The sequence below is a fragment of the Phyllobates terribilis genome, unplaced genomic scaffold (assembly GCF_046119375.1).
Source record: "Phyllobates terribilis strain yellow unplaced genomic scaffold, ASM4611937v1 Scaffold_4__5_contigs__length_816908805, whole genome shotgun sequence".
In the NCBI taxonomy this organism is placed as follows: Eukaryota; Metazoa; Chordata; class Amphibia; order Anura; family Dendrobatidae; genus Phyllobates; species Phyllobates terribilis.
Genome location: NW_027362764.1, coordinates 68,101,703 through 68,125,988, shown reverse-complemented (window position 1 = coordinate 68,125,988; position 24,286 = coordinate 68,101,703). Strand labels below are relative to the sequence as shown.

Sequence of the window (24,286 nt, the reverse complement as noted above, 5' to 3'; positions counted from 1 at the left end):
TTTAATAAATTTGAAAAACTTTCTACATTTCTGTTTTTTTTCAGACAAGATGGGGTGCAGAGTGTACTGTAATGTTAAAAAAAATGAACTTTTTAGAATTTACCAAATGGCTGCAATGAAACAAAGAGTGAAAAATGTAAAGGGGTCTGAATACTTTCCGTACCCACTGTATGAACACAAGTAATGAGACACTAACAGATTACACCTACAGGAGATTTTATGGCATTCCATTCTACATCCACAGGCATTTATATAGAGTTGTCCTCACCCACCCCCTTTGGTGCTTCAACAGCTTTCACATGGCAGGTTTTCTACAAGATTTTGCAATTTGTCTGTGCGAAATATTTGGCAACTAATCCAGAAGAACATTTGACAATGATGTTGGACAAGAGGTCCTGGGTCTTAATTTCCATTCTAGCTCATCCCAAAGACTGTTGATGGGATTGAGGTCAAAGTTCTGTGCGGACCAGTCAAGTTCTTCCCTACCAGACTCTCCCTACCATGCCTTTATGGACGATGCTTTGTGCACTGGGGCACAGTCATGGGGAAAAAGAGCTTTCCTGCAACTGTTTCAACAATATTAGAAGCAACAATTGTCAAAAATATCTTGTATGCTGAAGTATTTTTCCATTCAATTAAATCATGATTCAATCATTCTCTCTCCTCCACCAAACTTTATAGTTGACGCAATGCAGTCAGGCGGGTAAATCTCTCCTGGTATTTGCCAAAACCAGTCTCATTCATTAGACTGAAAAGAACACATTTATAATTTCCACTGCTCCAGGGATAGTGGCAACTTTACATCACTTCATCCGAGTCTTGCCATTGTGCTTGGTGATGTAAGGCTTGCATGCAGCAGCTCAATCATGAAGTTCCTGCCTGGGGCATTGTGCTTGTGCTGATGTTATACCAGAGGAGTTCTGCATTCGGCAGTTATGGAGACAGCAGAGCGTTGGTGACTTTTCTGCCCTCTGCTCCTCAGCACTCAGTGACCCCCCACTCTGCAGCATTATGGGGTCTCCACTTTGTGGCTGAGTTACTGCAGTTCTTTTCACTTTTTAAAATCATCACTCACAGGTGATGGGGAAGATTTAGGAAGAATAAATGTCATGATTTGTTACACCTGTGGTTCCTATTACAGGACAGTACTGGTGTCAGTGAGCTCTGCACCACCGGCCGGTCTGTCACATGATAGTAAAGGCAGAAGGCATGACGGGGGCCGGATGTTATACACCGGAGGAGAAGGGCTGGATGTTATACACCGGGGACGAGGGGTCGGATGTTATACACCGGGGACGAGGAGCCGGATGTTATACACCGGGGACGAGGGGTCAGATGTTATACACCGGGGACGAGGGGTCGGATGTGATACACCAGGGGCAAAAAAAAACCCTGAGTTCAATGAATAATTCTTTTGACCATAGAGTGTATTTGTATTTTTCAATGTTGGGCTGATTCGGCAGCCTATAACAGTCTTTCAGATAGGAGCCGCTTCACTAACATATAAAATGTGCATTAATACTTTTTTTATTTCCAAGAATTTTACACCCCTGTCAATGGTGCCCTAGGTAGTCACCTACTCCACCTGTCTCTCATTTCCAGCCAATCTCCTAACCATCCCTTTAAAAGACTCAGAAAAGACTGAAGAATAATATCATCATTAAGAAGAAACACAAGAAGTATGGTGAGGGGTAAAAAATGGTTAAAGAAAACAATAAATGATTAGATAATGTCTTGATACCATTACCTTCCACATTTCTGTAAAGCCCAATCCAAAAACCTTTGACCCGGTCATTCAGTAACTCAGCATGATGGAGGAGAAAATTTGATTCAATCTGATCTTCAATTGAAACTAAACTGGCATCTGTAAAATTCAGAGGTCAAATAATTGTTTAAGGGAGTCCTAGTGGACAAATATGGTATTACAAGTCATAATCACAAATCTGATTCTACTGTACATAATATTTATTTATTTTACTCACTTACATAGCGCCAAGGTATTTTGCAGCGCTTTACAGACATCATCATCACTGTCCCATTGGGGCCCACAATCTAAATTCTCCATCATTATGTTTAGCTCGTGGGAGGAAACCGGAGAACCTGGAGGAAACCCACACAACAATGGGGGAAATTACGAACTCCCTGCAGATGTTGTTCTTGGTGGGATTTGAACCCAGGACCCCAGCGCTGCAAAGCCGCATTCCTGGTTTTGTATGGATGAATGGATATGGATGGATGAATGGATATAGATGGATGGATATGGATGGCTGGATTTGGATGGATGGATATAGATGGATGATTGGATATGAATGGATGGATATAGATGGATGGATATGGATGGATGAATATGGATGGGTGGATGGATATGGATGGATGGAGATGGATGGATGGATATAGATGGATGGATATAGGTGGATGGATGGGTATAGATGGATGGGTGGAGATGGATATGGATATGGATGGATGGAGATGGATATGGATGGATGGAGATGGATGGGTATAGATGGATGGATGGATATGGATGGATGGATATAGATGGATAGATATAGATGGATGGATGGCTGGATGGATATGGATGGATATGTATGGATGGATATACCTGGCTTCAGTGCAGCGCACGGCTCAGATGATTCAAGTGTGCTTCTTACGGGGAGAGAGAGAACATGCCCCCAGAGCTCTTGAACTCACAAAGAGTCCAGCTGACAGAGGAGTCCTTGAGCTCCCAGCAGGGGAATTCTCGGCTTCAGTGCAGCACAGCTCTGCTGATTCAGAATTAAATTAGCTCCCTCTTTACTAATAGAGATCTCTCCCTCTCTCTCATCGTCCACCTACCCATCCATCGAGCGCAGGTGCCCGAGTCCTTCATTGACTTACATTATGCTCGGTACTCGAGTTGAGCAGGTCCGAGCATCTGACCATCTCGATTCGAGTACCGAGCACTCGAGCAGTTTACTGTTCGCTCATCACTAGTCCTATGTGTTAGAACCCTCCTGTTTGTTTTTTCCATCTTGTGTTTTGCGGTCACATGCCCATCTGTCTTTATATTCCAGCTCCGCCCTTTTGGCTGTGCTGGACTTCAGTGTTGTTTGACTGTTTCTCTAGCCAGGTGCTTCTGTGCCTTTGTCTGTCAGTGCGCTTGGTCCTTCTGGGACCTCTAGTACCTTTTTGTCAGTTTGTCTTTTTGTGTTCTGCAACTACTTCTCTGTTCAGGAGGTGTTATGCTATAGGTCTTCGTTCAGACTAGCCGAGGACTAAGGCGGGTCTGTTCGCTAGGAACAGGCAGCCCGCTTCATCGTAGGGATTCAGCTTAGCCTTACTGTAGGGACAGCTTTCCCCTATCTTTCCTTAGTTCATGTTGCAGATCATAACACTATGTTAATATGTAACTTGGCCTGTTAAGATGGTTTTGATTGGAAAAGCTTTTGATTTCAGTAAATGTGACCACTTAATGCTGCAAATTTAACACATGACCATTTTCAGTTCTTTAAAACCTATAAAATGTTTGTAAACTGTTGTGCATAATAATTTGGCGCATTTCGAGTTTCTTTAGTTTTGAGAAAAAATAATGATATCATTGGGAGGTTTGTCCAACAAAATTAGATTTTTACTCTAACGATTGATGATTTTAAAATTGTACTGACTCGTTTGGATTTTCCATTTAGGAAAATCAGAGAAAAATAGCATTTGCTTAATAATTTGGAATGCGGTGTATTGAAACACTGTGCTGGTCAATGACTGGAGAACTGAGGCTCCACACAGCAGGTGCAATCTAGTGACGTTGTTGCGCCTGCTGCGTCCAGCCGTTGGCTCCCTCTTCCACATTAGTATTCACTGATATCTGCATCCTCAGAATGAAAATACCAGTAAAATTGAGATATTGGGCATGGTGCTGCTCGACGGCCACTGTTTCCAGCACTTTGGCTGCCTCAGTCCGCGGACCAGACATGAGCAATCAAAGGGATTTGCCCAATTCTGTTGCAGGGGAAAGTGAGGACTGCACCAACGTACATAGTCTATGGGCAGTCCAGAAGTAGTTGTACAGTTGTATCTGCTCTGTGAGACTTGCAAACTGCTCAAGTCTCTCTGCTAGATTTCTACAATGAATTGGTCTGGAGTCCAGACTGTTTAGCTCACAGAGCATTGTCTACATTGTACAAATTGTACCAACTTCACAGATAAAAGTTGTGGCCCCTTCATTCTTCATGTCAAAGTAATGGAATATGTTAGTGATATAACAAAACGTTATAAGATCGGATAGTCTCATTATCTGTTTTCTGGATCTCGGCCATAATCATTATCTCCGTTAAATTAATTTATTCTATCCAATGTTTCTATCACTCACCTTTCAAAAGACAGTGACGGGATGCTTCAGACCAGCCTTTTGTTTCAGATGATTCGAAATGATAGCAATGGTTACGGAAGGGTATCCAGCCTTCTGTGTCCGGGCATGTTCCAGGGTTTTGTGGTGGGTCGGTGGGAGGAGGAACTTTAATTTAAAAAGATAGAAGAGATTGGTATGGAGTCGGACATAATGTGTAAGTTATATTGTCATGCCCTCAGCATTAAGTTTCATGTTTTCATTACCGTTCACAGCACATAGGATCCTTCTAGGGTAGTGATTCTCAACTTCAGTCCTCAAGACGCACCAACAGATCATGTTTTCAGGATTTCCTTAGTATTAAACAGGTAATAATTCCATCACCTGTGCAATAGTAAGGAAATCCTGAAAACATGATCTGTTGGTAGCTCTTGAGGATTGGAGTTGAGAACCACTGTCTAGGGGTTGAATTTTCTTATTGGCACTAGCTTTTTGTCCCTCTGCTCTTCCCATCTCCTTGCTCTCTAGCGGTGCATTGTGGGAAGAAGGAGGAGCTCATTCCCTCGCAGACTGAAGTACAGTGGACATCCACCATTTCATTCCCCTTCGTGATAACATCGCTGGTAAGAAAGATTATGTTGCATTTGTTTTCAACCACCCACTGCATAAGACTCTCACTCCTGCTACATTTATAAGGGTACGTGCACATGGTCAGGAATGGCTGCGGATTGGATGCAGCGCACTTGCGCTGCGTGCAATCTGCAGCGGCCACATGTTACAGCATAGAGGATGTCAAGAAATCCCATGCCCACTATGCGTCCCTGTTCATCTGCGGATCACCCGCGGAGACAGACATGCGACACGTCTTTCCAGACCGCAACATGTCAACTTCTCTTGCGGAGTTGCTAGTCTCTGCAAGAGAAATTCTATCATTGCAATGTATTGATTGCGGTGAATCCGCATGGTTCAATGAACACGTGGATTCACCTGCGTGCAGCACTTTGGACGCAGCATAAAGTATACTGCGTTCAAAGCACTGCCAGAAAGGATCGTGTGCACATACCCTAAGACTGGTTAGAAAGTTGGTTGAACACATGTTGTCTATACACTGTTCAGCCATTTTGTCTCATGTATTTCTGTGTTGCCTTTATACATGTGCTGATTCCTTGTTATTTTCCTGTTTCTAGTTTCACCGAATGTATTTACTCAATGTTCAATAAACTGCACGGTGTTCAGGATAGAGTCTTCTTATTGGACTACAGTAGATCGTTTTAGCTGCATGTCAGACTACAGACACATCTTAGGGTACCGTGTAGTGAGGACAGAACATATATACTGTATATACCATATTCTAAGGATTATATGACACACTTTTTTCTCTCCAAATTTGGGAGGAAAATGGAGGTGCATCTTATAATCCGAAAGGTAGCTTACCAAGGTAAGGGGGCCTTAGTAGTGGAAAGGGGCCACAGGACACAGGTCGCTGCTGCAGGAGGCCGTCGGCGACAGAAGTGGGGATGATGCTGCGGCCCCCAGGCTGGGAGGAAGGGGTGTCACGACGGTGCGAGATGGCAGGTCCTGGGTTTTTATAAGATGCCAGCAGTGAGCAGAGTCATTTTCCCATTTATTTCTCTGTGGTGTGTCTCCTGGGATCTCAATCTGCGTAAGCACCACTTCGGGCAGCCATTTTCCAGATCCCGCTGCAGGGAAGGGGACTCCGCTCACCGCCGACATCTTATGAAAGCCCAGGGCCCCCAGCCTCACACCGCTGGGACACCTCCTCCTCCCAGCCCTGGGTCCGCAGAATCGCCCTACTCTTGCTGCCGCGGCCGGCCTCTTGCAGCAGCGACCCTGCCTCCTGTTACCCCACTCCGCCGCCGCCCCCCATCCCAGTAAGCTACCATAAAATCGGACTATAAGACGCACCACCACCCACCCAAAATTTGGGGTACGTCTTATGGTCCGTTGAATCCTATGGGACGCAAAATACAGTAGTTAATTTAGTTACATGCTGATTTTTTTTTTCATTTAAAGTCATGCCTGTAACATCCCTGGCGGCGTGCTGGCATGGCTTACCACCTCCCACCATGCAAGACCACCATCTTACCTATCAGTCCAGTCTGCACACTTTGCTCCAGTATCTGCTGTGTGCATGTCTCTTGTCTGATTGCTTAGGGCGGCGACGCTGTTACTGCCTGTTTCTTATAGTTACTGTGTGCACAGTTCTAATGCGTCCCCAGCCTATTGCTGTGAGTCACTGGATACTTAAACCCCCTCCACCCAGTAGGAGGACCCTGAGCAACACTTTCTTTCAGTGTGTTCTGTGCAACTGAGTTGCCAGGTCCTGTCCTGTATCTTGTCTGTTTCCGCCACCCTGGGGGCTGTATACCCAGGCCTGTTACCTGTATCTGTGACTTCTAGTCTGTTCTGCTACCCTGGGGGCTGAGTTCCCAGGCTCGTTCCTGTATCTTGTTCCTGGTTCAGTTCCTGTCTGAACAGTGTCCTAGCCCATTACTTGTTTGTCTCTATATCCGTATCTTCCCTTTTCCTGCAGTGTCTAAATCTGCACCTAACTCTGACTCGTTGTCTCTGTACTTCTGTTTGTGAGTTTAGTGTCCACTCGCTACTTCATTGTAAGTACCTTGTGTGTATTTGCTCTGCTCTGCTTGTCTACCGCACCTGCGGGTTTTGCTCTGCTCTGCTTGTCTACCGCATCTGCGTGTTTTGCTCTGCTCTGCATGTCTACCGCACCTGCGGGTTTTGTCTGCTCTGCTTGTCTACCGCACCTGCGGGTTTTGCTCTGCTTGTCTACCGCACCTGCGGGTTTTGCTCTGCTTGTCTACCGCACCTGCGGGTTTTGCTCTGCTCTGCTTGTCTACCGCACCTGCGGGTTTTGCTCTGCTCTGCTTGTCTACCGCACCTGCGGGTATTGCTGTGCTCTGCTTTTCTACCGCACCTGCAGGTTTTGCTCTGCTCTGCTTGTCTACTGCACTTGCGGGTTTTGCTCTGCTCTGCTTGTCTATCGCACCTGCAGGTTTTGCTCAGCTCTGCTTGTCTACCGCATTACCGGGTTTTGCTCTGTTCTGCTTGTCTACCGCACCTGCGGGTTTTGTTCTGCTTGTCTAGCGCACCTGCGGGTTTTCTCTGCCCTGCTTGTCTACCGCACCTGCGGGTTTTGCTCTGCTCTGCTTGTCTACCGCACCTGCGGGTCCTGCTCTGCTCTGCTTGTCTACCGCACCTGTGGCTCCATTCCTGTATCCAAGTTAGTACTGGTCCCTATCCTGCCAGTACCCACCTGTCTGCATACCAGCCGTGCCTGCCAGTACCCACCTGTCTGCATACCAGCTGTGCCTGCCAGTACCCACCTGTCCATATGCCAGCCTAACCTGCCTGTTCCTGCATTCCCCAGTGTGGGTCAACAGCTGTGACCGGGGTCTGACCTGGAGTAGCACCTGGTCCCTCTGCTCGGTTCCTCCCTGGTTCACTGAGTCGACTGAGCCGCCGTGCGACCTTGGTCGGACCGAGTTGATACTTAGTCACGCCCCTCCAGGCACTCCTCGGTTCATGGTCCAGTGGGATCACTAACCACGCTCACGCCAGTTAGTCCGGGCGTGTGCGTAACAATGCCATAGGGGGAGCTTCAGGAAAATAAAACCTTCAGAAAAATATTACAGCCTACAGACAAAAAAGTGGCCTTGAAAGTGGGCATAACTTTAGAAAATTTTGACTGATTAAAAAAGTGTCATCCTATCAGATTACCTGGATCCATGATGACATTTGAGGTGAGAACAGACCCTCCTAATTCATGGAACACATAGTTTATTGTAAAACAAGCTGTCTCTGGGACCCCCATTAATTGTCATTGATATGAACCTCATCTCTTCCCTAGACCACCAGATATGCAGATATTAATCCTTGTCTAGTCTAGTAAGCCAAGTATAATGGTATTAACTCATTACTCCCCTAGACTGCCAGCATTGTAGACAGAACTCCTGCTGGTCCATGGAAGATTAGATTAATGACAGCAACCCTTATTTTTTAATGGAGCTGTTTTCAAAACCCGAGAGCACTTCTAATGTGCACATTGTTCTCTTCATTACTCTAGACCACCAGGGCATTGGCACAAAACCACTACTTACCTGTGACATGGCTAATTATTTGAATTCTATATGGCTATCTGGAAAATAATCATCTTACCGCTTGTTTGTTTGCAGATGGAAGAATAAGTCTCATCACAAGACGATGTCTTCCATTGCCCATCCGTATCCACATATACACATCCAGTGTCTTTACTTGGCTCTTCTGCAGCCCATTTTGTGTAGCGTACTTTCCAGTTATCAACCCATTTATATGTATTCTCAGTCTGAAATAATTTTTATTAGTAATATGATGGAAATCAGTTTTTCATAAGTCATCAGTTATGTGAAGAAAAAACAAACAGTGACAGTAATGAAATTATAAGACTTTTCTCCAAAACATGTCATGCCTCGTAAGAAGATTAAAGAGTAGGTGATCGAAGAACCAGGGAAGAAGCAGTGGAGGTGGGATAGATATGAGGAGTGGCGAGGAAAAGAGTTTTCTATGTTTTTAACCCCTTCTTGGCCCTTAAAATCCAATCATGAATAACAGTAAAGAGCAGCTTTGCTGCCCAACAGCAGGTGTCTACATCAAACCTAAATAGTAAATGAGGATGAGTAAAAGTCATAAGGTCATAGTCATATGGTGCTCTAATCCGGGTCTATAAAAGTGGCCAAAGAGGAGTAAGTAAGAGGCTTCAGGCTGTGCTGCTGTCAGAGTAGTTTGTCCCAGGAGAGGGATACAAGATCACCAGAATGAGAGTACTGCCATTGTTTAGACCAGTGTTTCCCAAACTCCAGTCCTCACGTCCCCCACAGGTCACGTTTTCAGGATTTCGAAAGTGTTGCACAGATGAGAGAGTTCCTGATGCCTTGATGATTCTTCCATCAACCTGGGTAACACTAAAGAAATCCTGAAAACGTGACCTGTGGGGGCCATGAGGACTGGAGTTTGGGAAACACTGGTTTAGACCATTGTGGTTACCAAATGTCTACCTCTTTTGTTACCAAGACATTGCCTCTTGGAAGATTCTGTACATTCCTTCCACAACTTCAAAGTGGGGAGCAGCTCTAGCATTTGCCACTGTTTCTTATTTAGAGGGGCATATCACCACTCAAAGCTATTTCATCTTGTAAGATTGTTGATGTAGAGTGGCGTGGTAGTCTCGGGTGAGGTACCCGTCTCCTTTTTTGATCTGGTGCACTATATGAAAGTGTGGGTCCTGGCTGTGTGGCGCCCCTGAGGGTTCAGTCGCCACAGGGGTACTGCACCTCAGATAGAGGTGTGGTATCTCCTCTCCCAGGTAAGGATGGAGCATCTCACAGGATCCCACTTCACACTCAACACTACACCACTCCTGTCCTGTAGGGGGCCTAAATGCACCAGGGTGCTGCCCCGGCCCGGGATAGAGGAGATGGGGGGAACAAAAGATAGGGGGAACCAGGTAGTGGGTGAGGGTGGAGGAAACACTTACAGGAAGCACATACAGTATCATATATAATCTACGGCCATCTTAAGTTCAAGGTCTTTTGATTGTGGTCTTCTGTCAGGGTCCAGCAAGAGTCTGTAGCTGGCTGAAGATACACGGTCCTCGTACTTTGGTTGTTAGAACCCTCCTGTTAGTTCTTTTTCTATTTTGTTGGTCACATGACTTTCTGCCTATATAATCCAGCTCCGCCCTTCTGGCCTTGCTGGACTTCAGTGTTTCTTTTACTCTTAAGCTAGCCAGGTGCCTTGTACCTAACTCTGTAGTTTGCTTGGTCTTTGGACCACTAGTACTTTTGTTTGTTTGTCTTTGCTCTGCTACAATTTCTGCTACGAGGTGTCCATCTATATCCCAGTCCTTAGTTCTTGTAGGGACCCCTCCCTTATATCTATAGGTCTGCGTTCAGACTAGCCGAGGACTTAGGCGGGTCTGTTCACAAGGAACAGGTCCCCCGCTGCATCGTAGGGAATCAGCTTAGTCCTATTGTAGGGACAGTTTTCCTATCTTTCCTTAGTGCTTGTAGCAGTTCATAACACTGGCCTTGAGACGAGGAGCGGGTCAGAGTTAACCAGTGTCTCTACCCGGTCAGGGTCCTGTTCTAAGATGGCCTTGGAGGGGAGCAGAGGAGATAGGCTCCACAGGCAAAAGGATCCCAGGGGGATACGGACGGAGCGGAGTCGCCACCTGTATCCTTCACTCTAGCTTAGCCAGAGGTATTCCTGCTGCAAGAGGGGCGACCTGTGTACTTCACTGTTGGAAAAGCCTGGCGGCTTAGTGGATCCCAGGGAGGAACACAAGCGGGAGGAGATAAGAAGGAGAGGAACACATCAGCGGGGTCTTGACAGGTGCTCCTGATCTACCTGGGAAGTGCTGAACCCCCTACCCGGTGGCCGCAGTATGCCGTGTGTAGCAGAGAGAAGCTTTGCGGCTGAAAGTTCATCTAAAGTGAGTAAAGTACTCGGATGACTTCATTCACCGTCTCCGCTTGTTTATTCCTGCGCGGCACTGCACCCACCATTCCTCCACACAGATCATCAATCTCTGCCCTGAGACCTACTCCGCCTGTGGGGAGTAGTACCAACCGAGCTGCCAGAACACCAGCCTCAGAGGACTGTCGCAGCGCTGGTGGCCTTCACCAGAAACCACTGGTGGCGTAGTCGAACAACCACTCATCCAGAAGCCCAATTTTTATGTGACAGCCCTGGGCACGAAATGGGTATAGGCCATGACTGCATCCCCGCAACATCCGCAAGGACCCGGCTCCGAGTATCACCCATTTGCTCAGGGAGGGCGTCACAGCTGCGTGTGTAGACTTGTACTGTGTGGGCTGCATGTAGCCGGTGGTGTGCTCTGGCCAGGACTGTGTGTTGTACAGTTCAATGAGGGAGACTTGTGTTCCAACACATCTCTTTACTCAGTGGTAACTTGATAAAGGTTATATACAAGGGATAGCGGGTACAAAGTCATATGGACATTTCCTTTACATTATAAAGCATTTTTCACTTCCAAATATCCTTCCTCTGTAGTTCTACTCCATAGCTAGTGAGGCACATAGTTCAGTCCTACTCCGCCACAACCCAGCTTTAACGCTACTGTCCTGGTCAGCATGTCTCATTACTTGCTCTTTGGTTCCACATCCTATTTCTTCCACCACTGCCATCCTGGAACCCTCGCACTCGGGACCCCCACTAGTCCATCGCACTTAGTCCTGCTTATGTCCATTACCTTCTGCGTTACAAGCTCCGAGGTTAGTGACTTTTATCTAAGGCCACCTCCACGGAAGGCCACTCTGTCTCATCAGTCACTTCTCCTCAGGATCACACTATCCCTTGTCCCTAGTCTCCTACCCTGCTATGCAGATCTGCACATTTTACTCTCTAAACCCTATCTAACAACTAACAGGAATTTAGTCACTTTCCCTAATACTAACTCCTCCTACAGTGGGCTAGTCGCAACATTATCTTTCTCTTAACTTGCCCTGTCGTCACTACCTATGTTATAGTTAACTATCTTCAGTACATCCCTATACTACCTGTGTTCTAATGTTATACTATACTTTACATTATCACATCCTATATTGTACATTACTTATAATAGTATTATACACTATACATAACCTCATCACAATTCACACTACACAATATATAGAAAGACGTGACAGCACAGTCCACCATCCTTACATTGACACAAGCTTCTTTCCCCAAATGAGACTGCAACCATCAAGCACATTGTCTTTTTGCAAGTAAATCTATTATTGAACTATCTCCTGGTTCACATGCAATCCTTCTCCCTTTTTGAGTGTGAGCCACTGTATCCTACTAAATATTTAAAGGGACACACTGCCCATAACCACTAAATGTTAGAACTCTATCATTGAACTTCTTCCTGTTGCAATCAGTTTTAGATTTTTTCTAAATGGAATAAAGGGATACATTTTTTGATTGAAAAGCCAGATGAGGGCTTGTTTTTTTGCTAAATGAGTTATTACTTGGAATATCACCATAGTTTTTTACCATATAATGTACTGAAAAAATATATTTCTGTCATTAACATCAACCCCTCCAAGCTACATATATGGGCATGTAGATTTAAAATTTAAATCCATCAACACCTTTATATTTTCTATCTGTTGCTGCATTCCTGAGGATTAGCATTTTAATTAATAAGGAAATGAACCATTAAGTGCTCTGGGTGTGACATGGCACTTTCCGAGCCTCTGCCTCTTGATGTTGTTTCCCCGCCCAGCACCAGCCCCTTTAGCTTGATTTATAGCTCCCTATCACGGTTGCTTGCCTAGCATGTGACAGCACACATTCAGTGAGCTATCAATCAAGCTACAGAGACTGGTGCTGGATGGCGAAACAACCTTGAGAGGCAGAGGATTGGGAAGAGCTCTCCCATGCTCAGAGCACATAATGTCTCATTTACATATGAAGTAAAACACTAATTTCTTGGGAATGCAACAACAGATATCATGCTCGCAGGTGGCACACGTGGTTCATGGACCCTCAGTACCACAGACAGGGCTTACCGTGGAGGGGCATAACTAAGCAGCTACCTTGGTGTTCACTCGAGCCTTTAGGTCAGGATTGTGCGGCAGGTAGCTGCCAGGTGCCACTCCAGGGTGGCATCCAGCAGTAGCAGCTGACCCCAGGGGTCAAAGACGAAAACTCGGATAGAGAGTCCTAGGGAAGGATGGCCACTGGTACGGGTTTAGACTGTACAGGTCCTGGATACCAGACAGAATGGCCATTGGGACAGGTTCAGACTGCGCAGATTGGACAGCCACTTGGGACAGATACAGACACACAGGTCTCAGCTAACAGTTCTGGTACCGCCAATGTGGCCATGGGGTACAGATACCGCAGACGTGGTTTCGGGGTGACGTATTACCTAGACATAACTACAGAGACAGTACAGGATAGGGAATCTCTACAATAGACTATGGTAACATGGAATGCGGGAATAATAGTAACAGACTAGTAACGGGGGACCTAGCAACATACAGCAACACCAACCACTTAACACTAAACTATAGGGGTTGCTTAGGCACCTCTCTCATGGGGAGGCAGCCTTTTATACAAGATGCTTTCCAGCTATCAGCTGGGAGACACCTTGCAGGTGTACACTTTAACTAAATTTTTATACTGATTAATAAGAGTGAATTCTGACTTTTTTACTTTTTTTGCATATGGCACTACATCAATTCTGTACATTGTATATGGTGCAAGAGTATCTATATGCCATTTATATCACTATTAACACTTCAACATATTAGAAATTAGTATTGAAAAACTTTATTCACACCTCATTTCCACTGTGAAGGCCGATCCAAAAAGGCTGCTTATGTTTCGCCGAGTGAAGTTTTAGAAAAGATGTGATGAACACATCTGTGATGCTGACTAGCTTTGACCCTTCCTTCAGGCACATCTCCTGGGCCTCATCCCAAATCCTTTTGGTTTCAACAAATTTATAGCCGGCGTCTCCATATTTTATGTAGTTACTATAATCTGTAGGAGTGTTGGGAATCACCGGCAGACTCGGGTCTGAAGAACAAACAAAACTAAATGAGTTGAAAGAAGACACAAAACAACAAATAGACCTAAACCAACATATCCAACAAGAAAACAAAATTGCTCTAAAGTTACTGGGAGTAAAAGTAACTGTATCAAACTAGTAAAAATCTCTCCCTTTCAAGATGCACCAATGAGTTTTACAGACAGAGTCCCATCCTGGGTTATGGAGGCATCATTGCACAATTTGGTGAGTATAGGAGTGGATACAGACAAAAGAGGGCCCCTTGTGCAAGAATAATACATGGGTCCAATAGCGAACCATAAGGCACAATTACACCAGCTTTCGAGAAGGGCCCCTTTACCTCTTCTGCCACGGTGCAGTTGCATCAGTTGCACAAATAATATCTCCGCCCCTGGGTGGGACCATATCATACTTCCTCGATCCAAACCACATCTGACTCCTTATTGCACCCATTTATAAATGAGGTGCTTGTGCATGAATGTGGATCTCACCATTAAAGTATCTATAGGACTCCCAAAAATATCCCAGTTCTAAAATTTTTAAACAGTGGTATTGGGCTTCCTTCATGGGGAAAGGGAGCTAAAGGCACATAGATACAGTATGTGTAGACCCAGTGAGTCTACCATTGCTTTATGTAGGCAAAACATCTTTCCATATATTGGAAGGTTCCTGCATATATGATGGTCTCTCCTCTGGGCCCCCTCTCTGAGCGACGGAGGAGAATGGCTTTGGTAGTCCCTGCCACATCTGTCAATAGACAGCATATACGGTATGCTGTAATATTTTCCTTGTTTCGGGACTGTTTGGCCAGAAATCGCAGCTGATCTCCAGAGTTATATAGGATGACTTGTGCCAATCAACTAATCAGTTTAGGTGAATAAGGGAAAGTATGTGCTGCTACAATGAAGAAAAGTCAAAATGGCAGTGGAAGAAAGCCAATGGCACATTGGTCTGCGGAGGAGCTGCACACATTAAAAACCTACCTGCTTCTTTTTTTTAAATATATTAATTATAACAAAACGATTGTAAAGATGGACTTTAACTCTTTAAAGAATCAAAATGCATTTAGAATTATAAGTGGCCTTTTGAAAACAAATCTTTTCTACATATTTTGCTTTAAATGATATACATACCACATACCATCAAATTTCTGGCAGATGTATCCTTTGGTAAGATCACATTCAACTTCGACCCAGGTACCAGCACCAAATGTAGATTCCAATTGCAAAACTGCACAATTATTATTCTTGAAAACAAAAACATTAGTTTCTGATCATTTACATACGCATAAGATGCATATAAACATAGTTGACTGTTTTTGGATTTTTGCCCCATGCCATATTCAGTTTTGGGCCACATTCACACGTTCAGTATTTTACATCAGTATTTGAAAGCCAAAACCAGGAGCGGGTGAAAAATGGAGAAGTGGTGACGTGTTTCTGTGGCACCCCAGGGGTCTGGCTACCACAGTAATAGAAATATTACGTCTGAGAGCAAGTGGGAGGTTTCTCTGGTCAGGAGCCCTAAGCATGCAACACCTCCTGCCCAGACCTGGGAGGGGAGGAATCTGCCCTTATAAACTGGGTCTGGGGCGGGATTAGGTCAGTCAGAGCCTGGAGACAGTTCCAGACACAGGGAAAGTGTCAGCAAGGAGCTCTGTAGGAGCAGGAGCGAGTGCCAGGGGCTGGAAGCTAGATAGCTCGCCCTGGCTGAAGACATTAAGACCGGACACGGAGTCCGAGGCTGTGGGGACATCCAGGTCCAGCAGCAGAATCCAACCGGCAGGGAATTCCATGTCCTCTGGCCAGAGAAGCCCGGAGGCACGGTCACAAGCAAGGGACCAGCACCGCCATCGTGAAGCGGAGGCTAATAGAAGGCCCCAAGTCGCCGGCCGTACGGGTGAACACCACATGGTATACTCAGGGACGTGGGCTACTACTACCCGCACACAGCAAGGTAGCCAGGAAAGAGTACAGATAGACGGGGAGGCCTACAACTCCACCTGGCCAGGGGAGATCCTGCTAGCTCTCAGACTGACCAGGCCTCTACTGCTAGCCAGTACTCCTGGGAGGGTCTGCTTTATAACATCAGTAAAGACACTGAACTGCACTGCACGGACTCTGAGTTATTCCTGCTGCGCTCGTGCACCATCACTCCCATCATCCACACTAACTGCCCTGAGGCTATACTCCTCCCGTGGGGAGTCATCCCGTTCTTCGCTGCACAAACAACACCGGCCTCAGTGGTCTGCCTTGCAGCGGCGGTCCCCACTGACCGCAATCCACGGGTGGCGTAGTCGGACTATTATCTCACTAATAAGACTGCCACTGAATTGACCACCCTGGGCACGGACCGGGTCGGCGCCATGGAGACTATAACCCCCAGCGATCCGGCTCCGGGTATTCCCTGCACAACACAGGCCCAGGGGGCGAGTCAGCTTTGGCGTAGTCGGCAGGATTCAAACCAACCTGCCCCAACGGGTATTGCGTGCCTGAAAAAAAGACTTTTGCACTTACCTGAGAGAAGTTTCCCGCCGTCCGGAGTCGTTTCCCGCCATCGGACGCCATCTTGGGTCATTTCCCGCCATCTTCTGCCGTCTTCCCGCCATCCGCAGCCGCTTCCCGCCATCGGACGCCATCTTCGGGACGCCGCGCGGGAAGAAGAGGGGCGTGGACGCCAAAAGCGCGCGAGATCCGAAGCTCCGCCCCACGCGCTGATCCTGCGCAAGGTCCTGGAAGGGAGAGGGAGCGACGCTGACGTCACAGGAGCGCGACGCAAGGTCCTCAACCCCGACGATCGACTGCGGAGACGCGGCCTACGGAAGAAGAGCATCGCAAGGTAGGCCACGGTCCACTAGGGGGGAAGGAGAATGTCGGATACCGAGGGGAGCTCCACCGCCACACTGGCCGCCAGCGCAACCGCTGCTGCGGTCATGCCATTCACCATGCCCTATATCCCGGGGGCAACCTGGCTACCCCAGTACTCAGGGGAGTCACATACCCTAAGTGACTTTAGGGAAAGACTGGATAGCCTGAGTTATTCCTGCTGCGCTCGTGCACCATCACTCCCATCATCCACACTAACTGCCCTGAGGCTATACTCCTCCCGTGCGGAGTCATCCCGTTCTTAGCTGCACACACAACACCGGCCTCAGCGGTCTGCCTTGCAGCGGCGGTCCCCACTGACCGCAATCCACGGGTGGCGTAGTCGGACTATTATCTCACTAATAAGACTGCCACTGAATTGACCACCCTGGGCACGGACCAGGTCGGCGCCACGGAGACTACAACCCCCAGCGATCCGGCTCCGGGTATTCCCTTCACAACACAGCCCCAGGGGGCGCGTCATTTCTATTATACTTTTCCTCTGATTGTTCCACTCCTGATTTTGGCTTTCAATTACTGATCTAAAATACTGACCAAATACTGAATGTGTAAACATGGCCTTAAGTAAAAATTGGAATCTACTGTGAAAACATGTGGTCCATTTTATACTGATCCAAAGGGGTTCTCTCATAGAGCTAGAAAAGACTTGAATTGACCATGTGCTATATTGGGAGTGCACAACATATGTTGGTCCAAGGGTCGCAATTCCATACTGAACCAATAACTAAGACCGAAAAAATTTAAAGGGGTACTTACATGAATACATCACCAGAACCACCATCAGTGCATTAATATATCACCAGAACAAAATTTTGAGTATTTGAGGAGGATTTGGAGAGATTCTGCTAAGTTTCTGCTCCAAAAAATAAGTGTGAATATAAATTAACTTACATTGTTGCTGTGGTTTTGTGCTTGTGGGGCGGTGTGGCCTGGAGTCATGGGGACTCGGTCTTGCTGGTGCATTGCCGCTGCAGCAGTGGTTGGCGCACGGCTCAGCTCCTATCCAGGCAGGAAATGTTAGGACCCACTACGAGGTTTGCCGTGACGTGGCAGTGGGCTTCATACAGTCTGATCAGAATGTTAAACTAAGAACCTCATGTTCAGTTATATATAATTTTGCCGAGAGGCATTAGATCAAATGTATGATTTTTTGGAGGTGCGGTCCATGCTCCTTTTTTTTGCATAAATTAACTTACACTGAGTTTTTGGGTCAGAAACTACATAGAATCTTGCCAAATCTTCCTCAAAATCTCAAAACGTTTTGGATAACAACATGTATACTAGATCAGAATTTCCACCAGCACATGAGTGAGGCGCCAGGAACACCATTAGCAAAAAAATGCAGCACCAGAACCATTGTCAGCACATGAATGCAGAACCAGAACCACCGTCAGTACATGAATGCAGCGCCAGAATGACTATCCTGTATAGTTTAACTTCTCTGGCCTATCCTCTGCCAGCAGGGGATATATTAGGCAGCTATGCCCTCCACACCGTGCCTGAACTTAGGTTCCAAGTGCAGTTCATCTCCTAGTATTCTGTCTGAGTGCATGTTTGTATTGACTCTCCTATTACCGACCCAGCTTGTATACCGGCTCTGTCTGACCTTTCTGATCCTGACCTCGGCTTTGTATTTTGAACCTATGTTGCCTACCCCGAGCCCGGACTTCTTGACCATGTGTCTGCCTACGCCCTCGGTGCCTCGTATCCCTGCCTTGACCCGTTGGTCAGCTTCTGCAGGTCCGGGCACTGCCCTGGAGTGTCACCTGGTGGCTACCCTAACGGCCCAAACCTATCCTCACCATCAGAGGCTCTAGTGAAGACCAGGTAACCACTTAGTCACGCCCTGTAGGGTAAGCCTCGCCAATGTCGCTGTGTGTCCACACCCACCATAGTCATACCAACCTTAGTACAGCAATCAATTGCAATGTCAGGTCAACCCCATGTGCAATTTTATCGCTTGAACTTACAACCCCCAGTATGTCTTTAACAGTGAAAAGGAGATACTGAGAGCTGTTGTTAAGTCATCATCAGACTGTGGACCATACAGAAACCACAGCACAGATGAGACGCAGGAAGGATCACAAATAAACATTTACAGCCAGGTACCTTATATTTGACATCTTCTCTGATTGAAGTTATTCCCATCCCTTTTTGTATCCATGTAGTAAAGATGCCATGATGAGATTTCATGCCCAAAGCTTGTCTCTGCAGACTTTAGTAGTGTTTCCTGACACCGTGCCCTTACAAATAAAAGTATCATTATAATTCCCCAGAAATAAAATTAGCTCCCATGCTGTGGCCTGGAATAAAGAATTTTCCCTCAATGTGCTTCCTGCACAAAATACCCACACACACTGCCCATCTACAAAATTTCCCCCCAAACTGCACCTCTGCAAAATACCGCCCTACTCTGTCCCTCTGCAAAATATCCCCCCCACCCTGCCCCTCTCCAAAATATCCCCCCCCACCCTGCCCCTCTCCAAAATATCCCCCCCCACCCTGCCCCTCTCCAAAATATCCCCCCCACTCTGTACTTCTCCAAAATACCCGCCCACACACACTGCCCCTTTCCAAAATACCCCCCCACACTGCCCCTCTGCAAAATATCCCCCTGCACACTGCTCCTCTGCAAAATATCCCCCGCACACTGCCCCTCTCCAAAATATCCCCCACACACAAACATACTACCCCTCTGAATAAGGTACCCCCCACTGTCTCTCACAAAACTGTGCCCCTTTTCACAATTATCGCCCCCCATTATGTGCGGTCAGACTAACAATAACCCCCCCATCCACAATGATAAGGCATTTCATCTTCAGCTCCTTAATGGAGTGCTTACTATTGCCCACGCCATCTCCGCTCCTCTGCGGTGCTTCGCTGCTAAGGTGCCAGCAGCAGTGTGTTTATGTCACAGCGTGCTGATCTCATGACGCTGATGCACGTCGGGGCCAGGGCAGACGTACACTCCTCTGCTCTGCCTCAGTCCCGGCGACAGTGTTCAAATGTATTCACATCTGAAAGACGCAAATACATTTGAGTATAAGAAGATGGGAGCTGCGGTGCCTCGACATTTGCATGGGCCGAAACATTTGGCGACTGTAGGTTGTGCAGGCCTGTACTACTTGGATAATGATGACATCTGTAAGTCACTATGGTTTAAGATGACACTATATATGAATTCTCCAAATCGCGTGGATTTTCCTGGGAAATTCGGTTTGGCGTGCAATAACTGTTCTTTAACAATGAAAAGGATCTGTTGCCTCCCCAGACCCCAAAGTATAATAAACATAGAATGTAAAAAGCAAAAAAAACAGCGTAATACCTCACTGCTCACCTATCTGTCCAGTTGTCCACTCTACTACTTTTGATCGTCACGCACCGCATCTTCACTGTCTCCACTCTAGGCAGCGAATTCTTTCTGTGACCAAGCTTTAGATGCCTCTGTGTGCCATGCCAATTCAACGCACACGGTAATGTCACGGCATCATGGTGTACACCGCAACCTTAGGATGAACAGTAACCTCCAAGGCATAGTCACAGCCGGAAGTCCCGGCTTAGAGTGAAACAGTGAGATAAGTACTTGTTTCTTTTGTCATTGTCTTTTAACCTTTTGCTGGCCCCTTGTGTTTCAGAAAATGATGGCTGCCATGTTGCTAAATTTGTGCAAAAATAATTTTAAAAAATCCATATTGTGTAGAATAGGGAATTTTGTAAAATGTGAGTAGAATTCAATTCTACAATTACATTTGTCCATCTTTAATTGCAATGTAATAATACATAATACATTTTTTTAATCAAGGAACGAAATTATTTCATGATCAAAATGGTAGGCAAACCCAATATTGCAGTCATTGTTATTAATATAGGTTACAAACTCTTGTAGTAATAATTCATCTCCACTTCACAAAATTAGTGTATCGTCAATGAAACGTCCGTACCAATATATATATGAAATGAATGAATTCAATACATTATAAATGAACTTCTCCCACCAATTCATAAAAATGTTTGCGAGGGCTGGTGAAAATTTGGCCCCCATGGCACATCCTTGACATTGAACATAAAAATTTCCCAAAAAAGAGAAATAATTGTGTGCTAAGAGAAAAGTCATGATCTGCAATATACTTTCAATGAGATCGCTAGAAAAGTTGGAATACTTCATCAACTGATCTGATACAGATACCGTAGCCAAGTTATGTGGGATAGCAGTATATAATGAGTTAATATCACACGCAACCCAAATATAATTCTTACACCAATTCATATTATTCATGATAAGTACGTGCTTGCTATCCCTGATATAGCTTGGTGCAATTATTGCGATCAGCTGGAGTCTCTCATCCAACCACTGACTCAAGTGTTCAAGCAGAGATCCAACCCCCGACGCAATAGGTCTAAGAGGTGGGGGAAACTTTTGTTTGTGTGTCTTTGGGAGGGCATGAAGAAGTGGATAAGTGGATACTCAGGGTTTAAATATTCCGCCTGTTTTTGATACATTATACCCAAATCAACACCTTCCTTCAAGACAGTTTTTCCTTAATGAGAGAAGTTGGATCACTATTCAATCTCCTGTAAGTATTGGAATCGTGAAGCATTTTTAAAATTTCTCTCTCATAAAGACCTCTGTCTAAAACAACTATGGAGCTGTCCTTATCCGAATTTTTTATCACTATGTTGGTATTAGTTCTCAAAGATTGTAATGCAGCTCGTTCATTCTTGTTCACATTTGAATTTCCAGTATGCGTTTTTGTTTTCTCATACAATTGGTTTAATTCTTCTTCCACCACAGGGAGTACTTGATTGATGACTTTATAAACTGCAACATCACTTATAGAGTTTATGTTATCTCCTGTGAGAAGTGTATGCTGCAGTATGTGGGATGTACCACTCACCCTTTAAAAAGATGGATCTCTGAACACATCTACATATTACTTCTCGTAGTCTATCTGGTGCATCAAAACACTTCTTACATTCACATAAGGGAGATGTTAGCATTTTGAAGGTTAATGCGATTGAGAGAGTTCTGTCTCCAAAAATAGGAGATGACAGAACAAGTACTCTAAAGTTTAAAGAAGCCTCCTGGATCTTAAAATTAAACAGCAGAATCCCGAATGGGATGAATATTAAATCAGATGTATTATATATATATATTAATTATGAAAATATGAAGTCTTTTTTACGAAGGTTTTTTTCTGAATTATTGTTACTCCAGGATATACGTCATTTCCTCTTACACACCCCCCTTTACTTACTTCATTTAAGCAACTATTTGGCGCACAGACTCTATGCATACTAGGAGTAAGAACTTTTATCGTTCGAAACGCGTCAGTGCATGCATCTGATACAGCGCTTGTTTTTTTATCCAATATGAATTTTTAATCTATTTTCGAAATAAAGGTTGTTTTTTACAATTTTCTCCTGATTTTTCCACGATTGAGTGCTGGACTATATACCCTTTCTTCCATTTTACCAGAGAAGTATCTTTGGCAAATACAGTGGATAGGCTATCATTCTGTGATTGCATGGGTTACATTCTTTAGTCTTCCACTGATAAAGTAACCACATGGGCTTTTGCAGCTTGCATATATTCCAATACAATGCAAGCTGCTCGATGCTGAAATCTAATAAAATCAAATGAAATAAACTCAAATTCATTACAATTTCAGTCTGCTGCAGACAAAACGAATACTGATGCATCACCTGGAGTAAGTTTACCCCAATGTGTTTGATAAAAAGTTCATTACAGTCTACTATTAAGGCTTCTGTGGTTGTATGCTGTCCAGTCATAAAAGTAGCTATGTAGCTACAACTTTAAATAGAAAGTGTTCTGTGGCTTTTCTAGTAATAAAGTGTATTCAGCACTTGATTAAAACTTCTGACATGCCATAGTGACATGTAAAAATATTTGAAGGTTTGCTTAGCCCCCTATCGATCACTAATACGAAGTGGCAAACATGTTCAACAGACAGCTGATCAAAAACTAAAGACTGACTTACAGACTTTCTGCCGCTTTGTGTTAGGCTGGATTCGCATTGCGTTTAGCTTACGGTCAAGTGACTCCATTGAAGGTTATGTCTAAAGTACCGGAAAATGGGATTCGGACATTTGCGCTGATGGGGCCATTGACTGTAATGATGCCGATGTAGTCACTGTGTGATCCGTCTAACATATTTTTCAGTTGTATCCTCCTATTCCTGGCATGCTCCAAGACGCATTTAATAACTACCTTTGTGCACACCTCAACTTGGCTTATACGGCTGAAAATGATATCCGATAAATGACACAGTGACTTTGTCTGTATTATTACAATCAAAGGCCCCATCAGCAAAAAATGTCCGAAGCCTGTTTTCTGGTGCTTCGGACATAAGCCCCAACGGAGTTACTAACCGTAGGCTAAAACCCAATGTGAACTGAGCCGTAGCAGTTTGTCTCAGCACCTATACCCCCCCCACCAATCAAAATTTCTGAAATGTCTTTATGACATGTGAAAAGGTTTCTAAAAGTTCATTTATACTTTAATACACATATTAAATGTACATTAGGTAACTTACACTCCAATAATTCTTTGGGTGTCCTTTGGCCCAGTTTGTATAATAAACTCCACTTTGATCTGTCCAAAGATATCTCAACGTATTTCTTTTGTGTAATCCGATCCATAAATCACCTCGTACGCCTCTTAAATTAGACATCAGAAAAGCTGTAAAATACATATCCCATGCGTCAACACCTTGGAAATATTAGTTAGTCACAAGATTTATTAGCAATGATACAACATCCATGTTTCGATAAATTCGATATAGATGTGGCAGGCACCAAACAAACATTCATTTTTTTTTTATCTCTGAAGCTCTATATTATTTGTGTAGCTCGTTTGCTACAATATAAATGTAATGAAGTTGCTCAGCGTGAAATCCGTCTTAATTCGGGACTTGCTACATCTCTAAATATGTGCAAGATTCATGAAAAAAAGTCTCTCTTTTTCTAATGAACAGCATAACTCATATCCATGGTCTGTGTCTGCTCATTCCTTTTCACTTCAGGTACAGACCACAGACAAGAGGTGCAATCAGCGCTTCTCCAAAAAACAAAACATTTATGCCCAAGTGCACCTGGTATTTAAATAAAACCATATGGAAAGAATTATTGGGACACCTGCACATTACATCTATAGGAGCTTTGTGACCTCCCATTCTACAGCCATAGACATTAATTATCTACAACTGCTTCCGCTATTCCGGGAAGGCTTTCTGCATGGTTTTGGATTGTGTCTATTGTCATTTTTTGGCCACTAATCCTTAACAGCATTTGTGAGGTCAGACATTGATGTTGTAGGAAAGGGCAGTTCTCACAATTTCCCCTCTAGTTCATCCTAACATGGTCATGTTCTTCCACCAAAGTCCTCCAACCATGACTTTATGGACCTTGTGCACTGGACACAGTCATCGGGAACAGAAAAAAAGCCTTCCCCAAAATGTTCCC

General features: G+C 45.0%; 1 protein-coding gene across 1 annotated transcript in view; it reads right to left on the bottom strand.

The window, feature by feature from the left end:
- Positions 1-1,576: 1,576 nt before the first annotated feature.
- LOC141264614 (macrophage mannose receptor 1-like) overlaps positions 1,577-24,286 on the bottom strand; it is a 203,872-nt gene continuing 181,162 nt past the window's right edge. Inside the window, exons 22-28 of the mRNA XM_073676893.1 lie at positions 23,359-23,504; positions 15,060-15,165; positions 13,689-13,927; positions 8,516-8,681; positions 4,343-4,486; positions 1,748-1,864; positions 1,577-1,641 (exon numbers count right to left, since the gene is read on the bottom strand). Of these exons, the coding sequence (XP_073532994.1) occupies positions 1,577-1,641; positions 1,748-1,864; positions 4,343-4,486; positions 8,516-8,681; positions 13,689-13,927; positions 15,060-15,165; positions 23,359-23,504 (983 nt within the window). The remainder of the gene's footprint in view (positions 1,642-1,747; positions 1,865-4,342; positions 4,487-8,515; positions 8,682-13,688; positions 13,928-15,059; positions 15,166-23,358; positions 23,505-24,286) is intronic.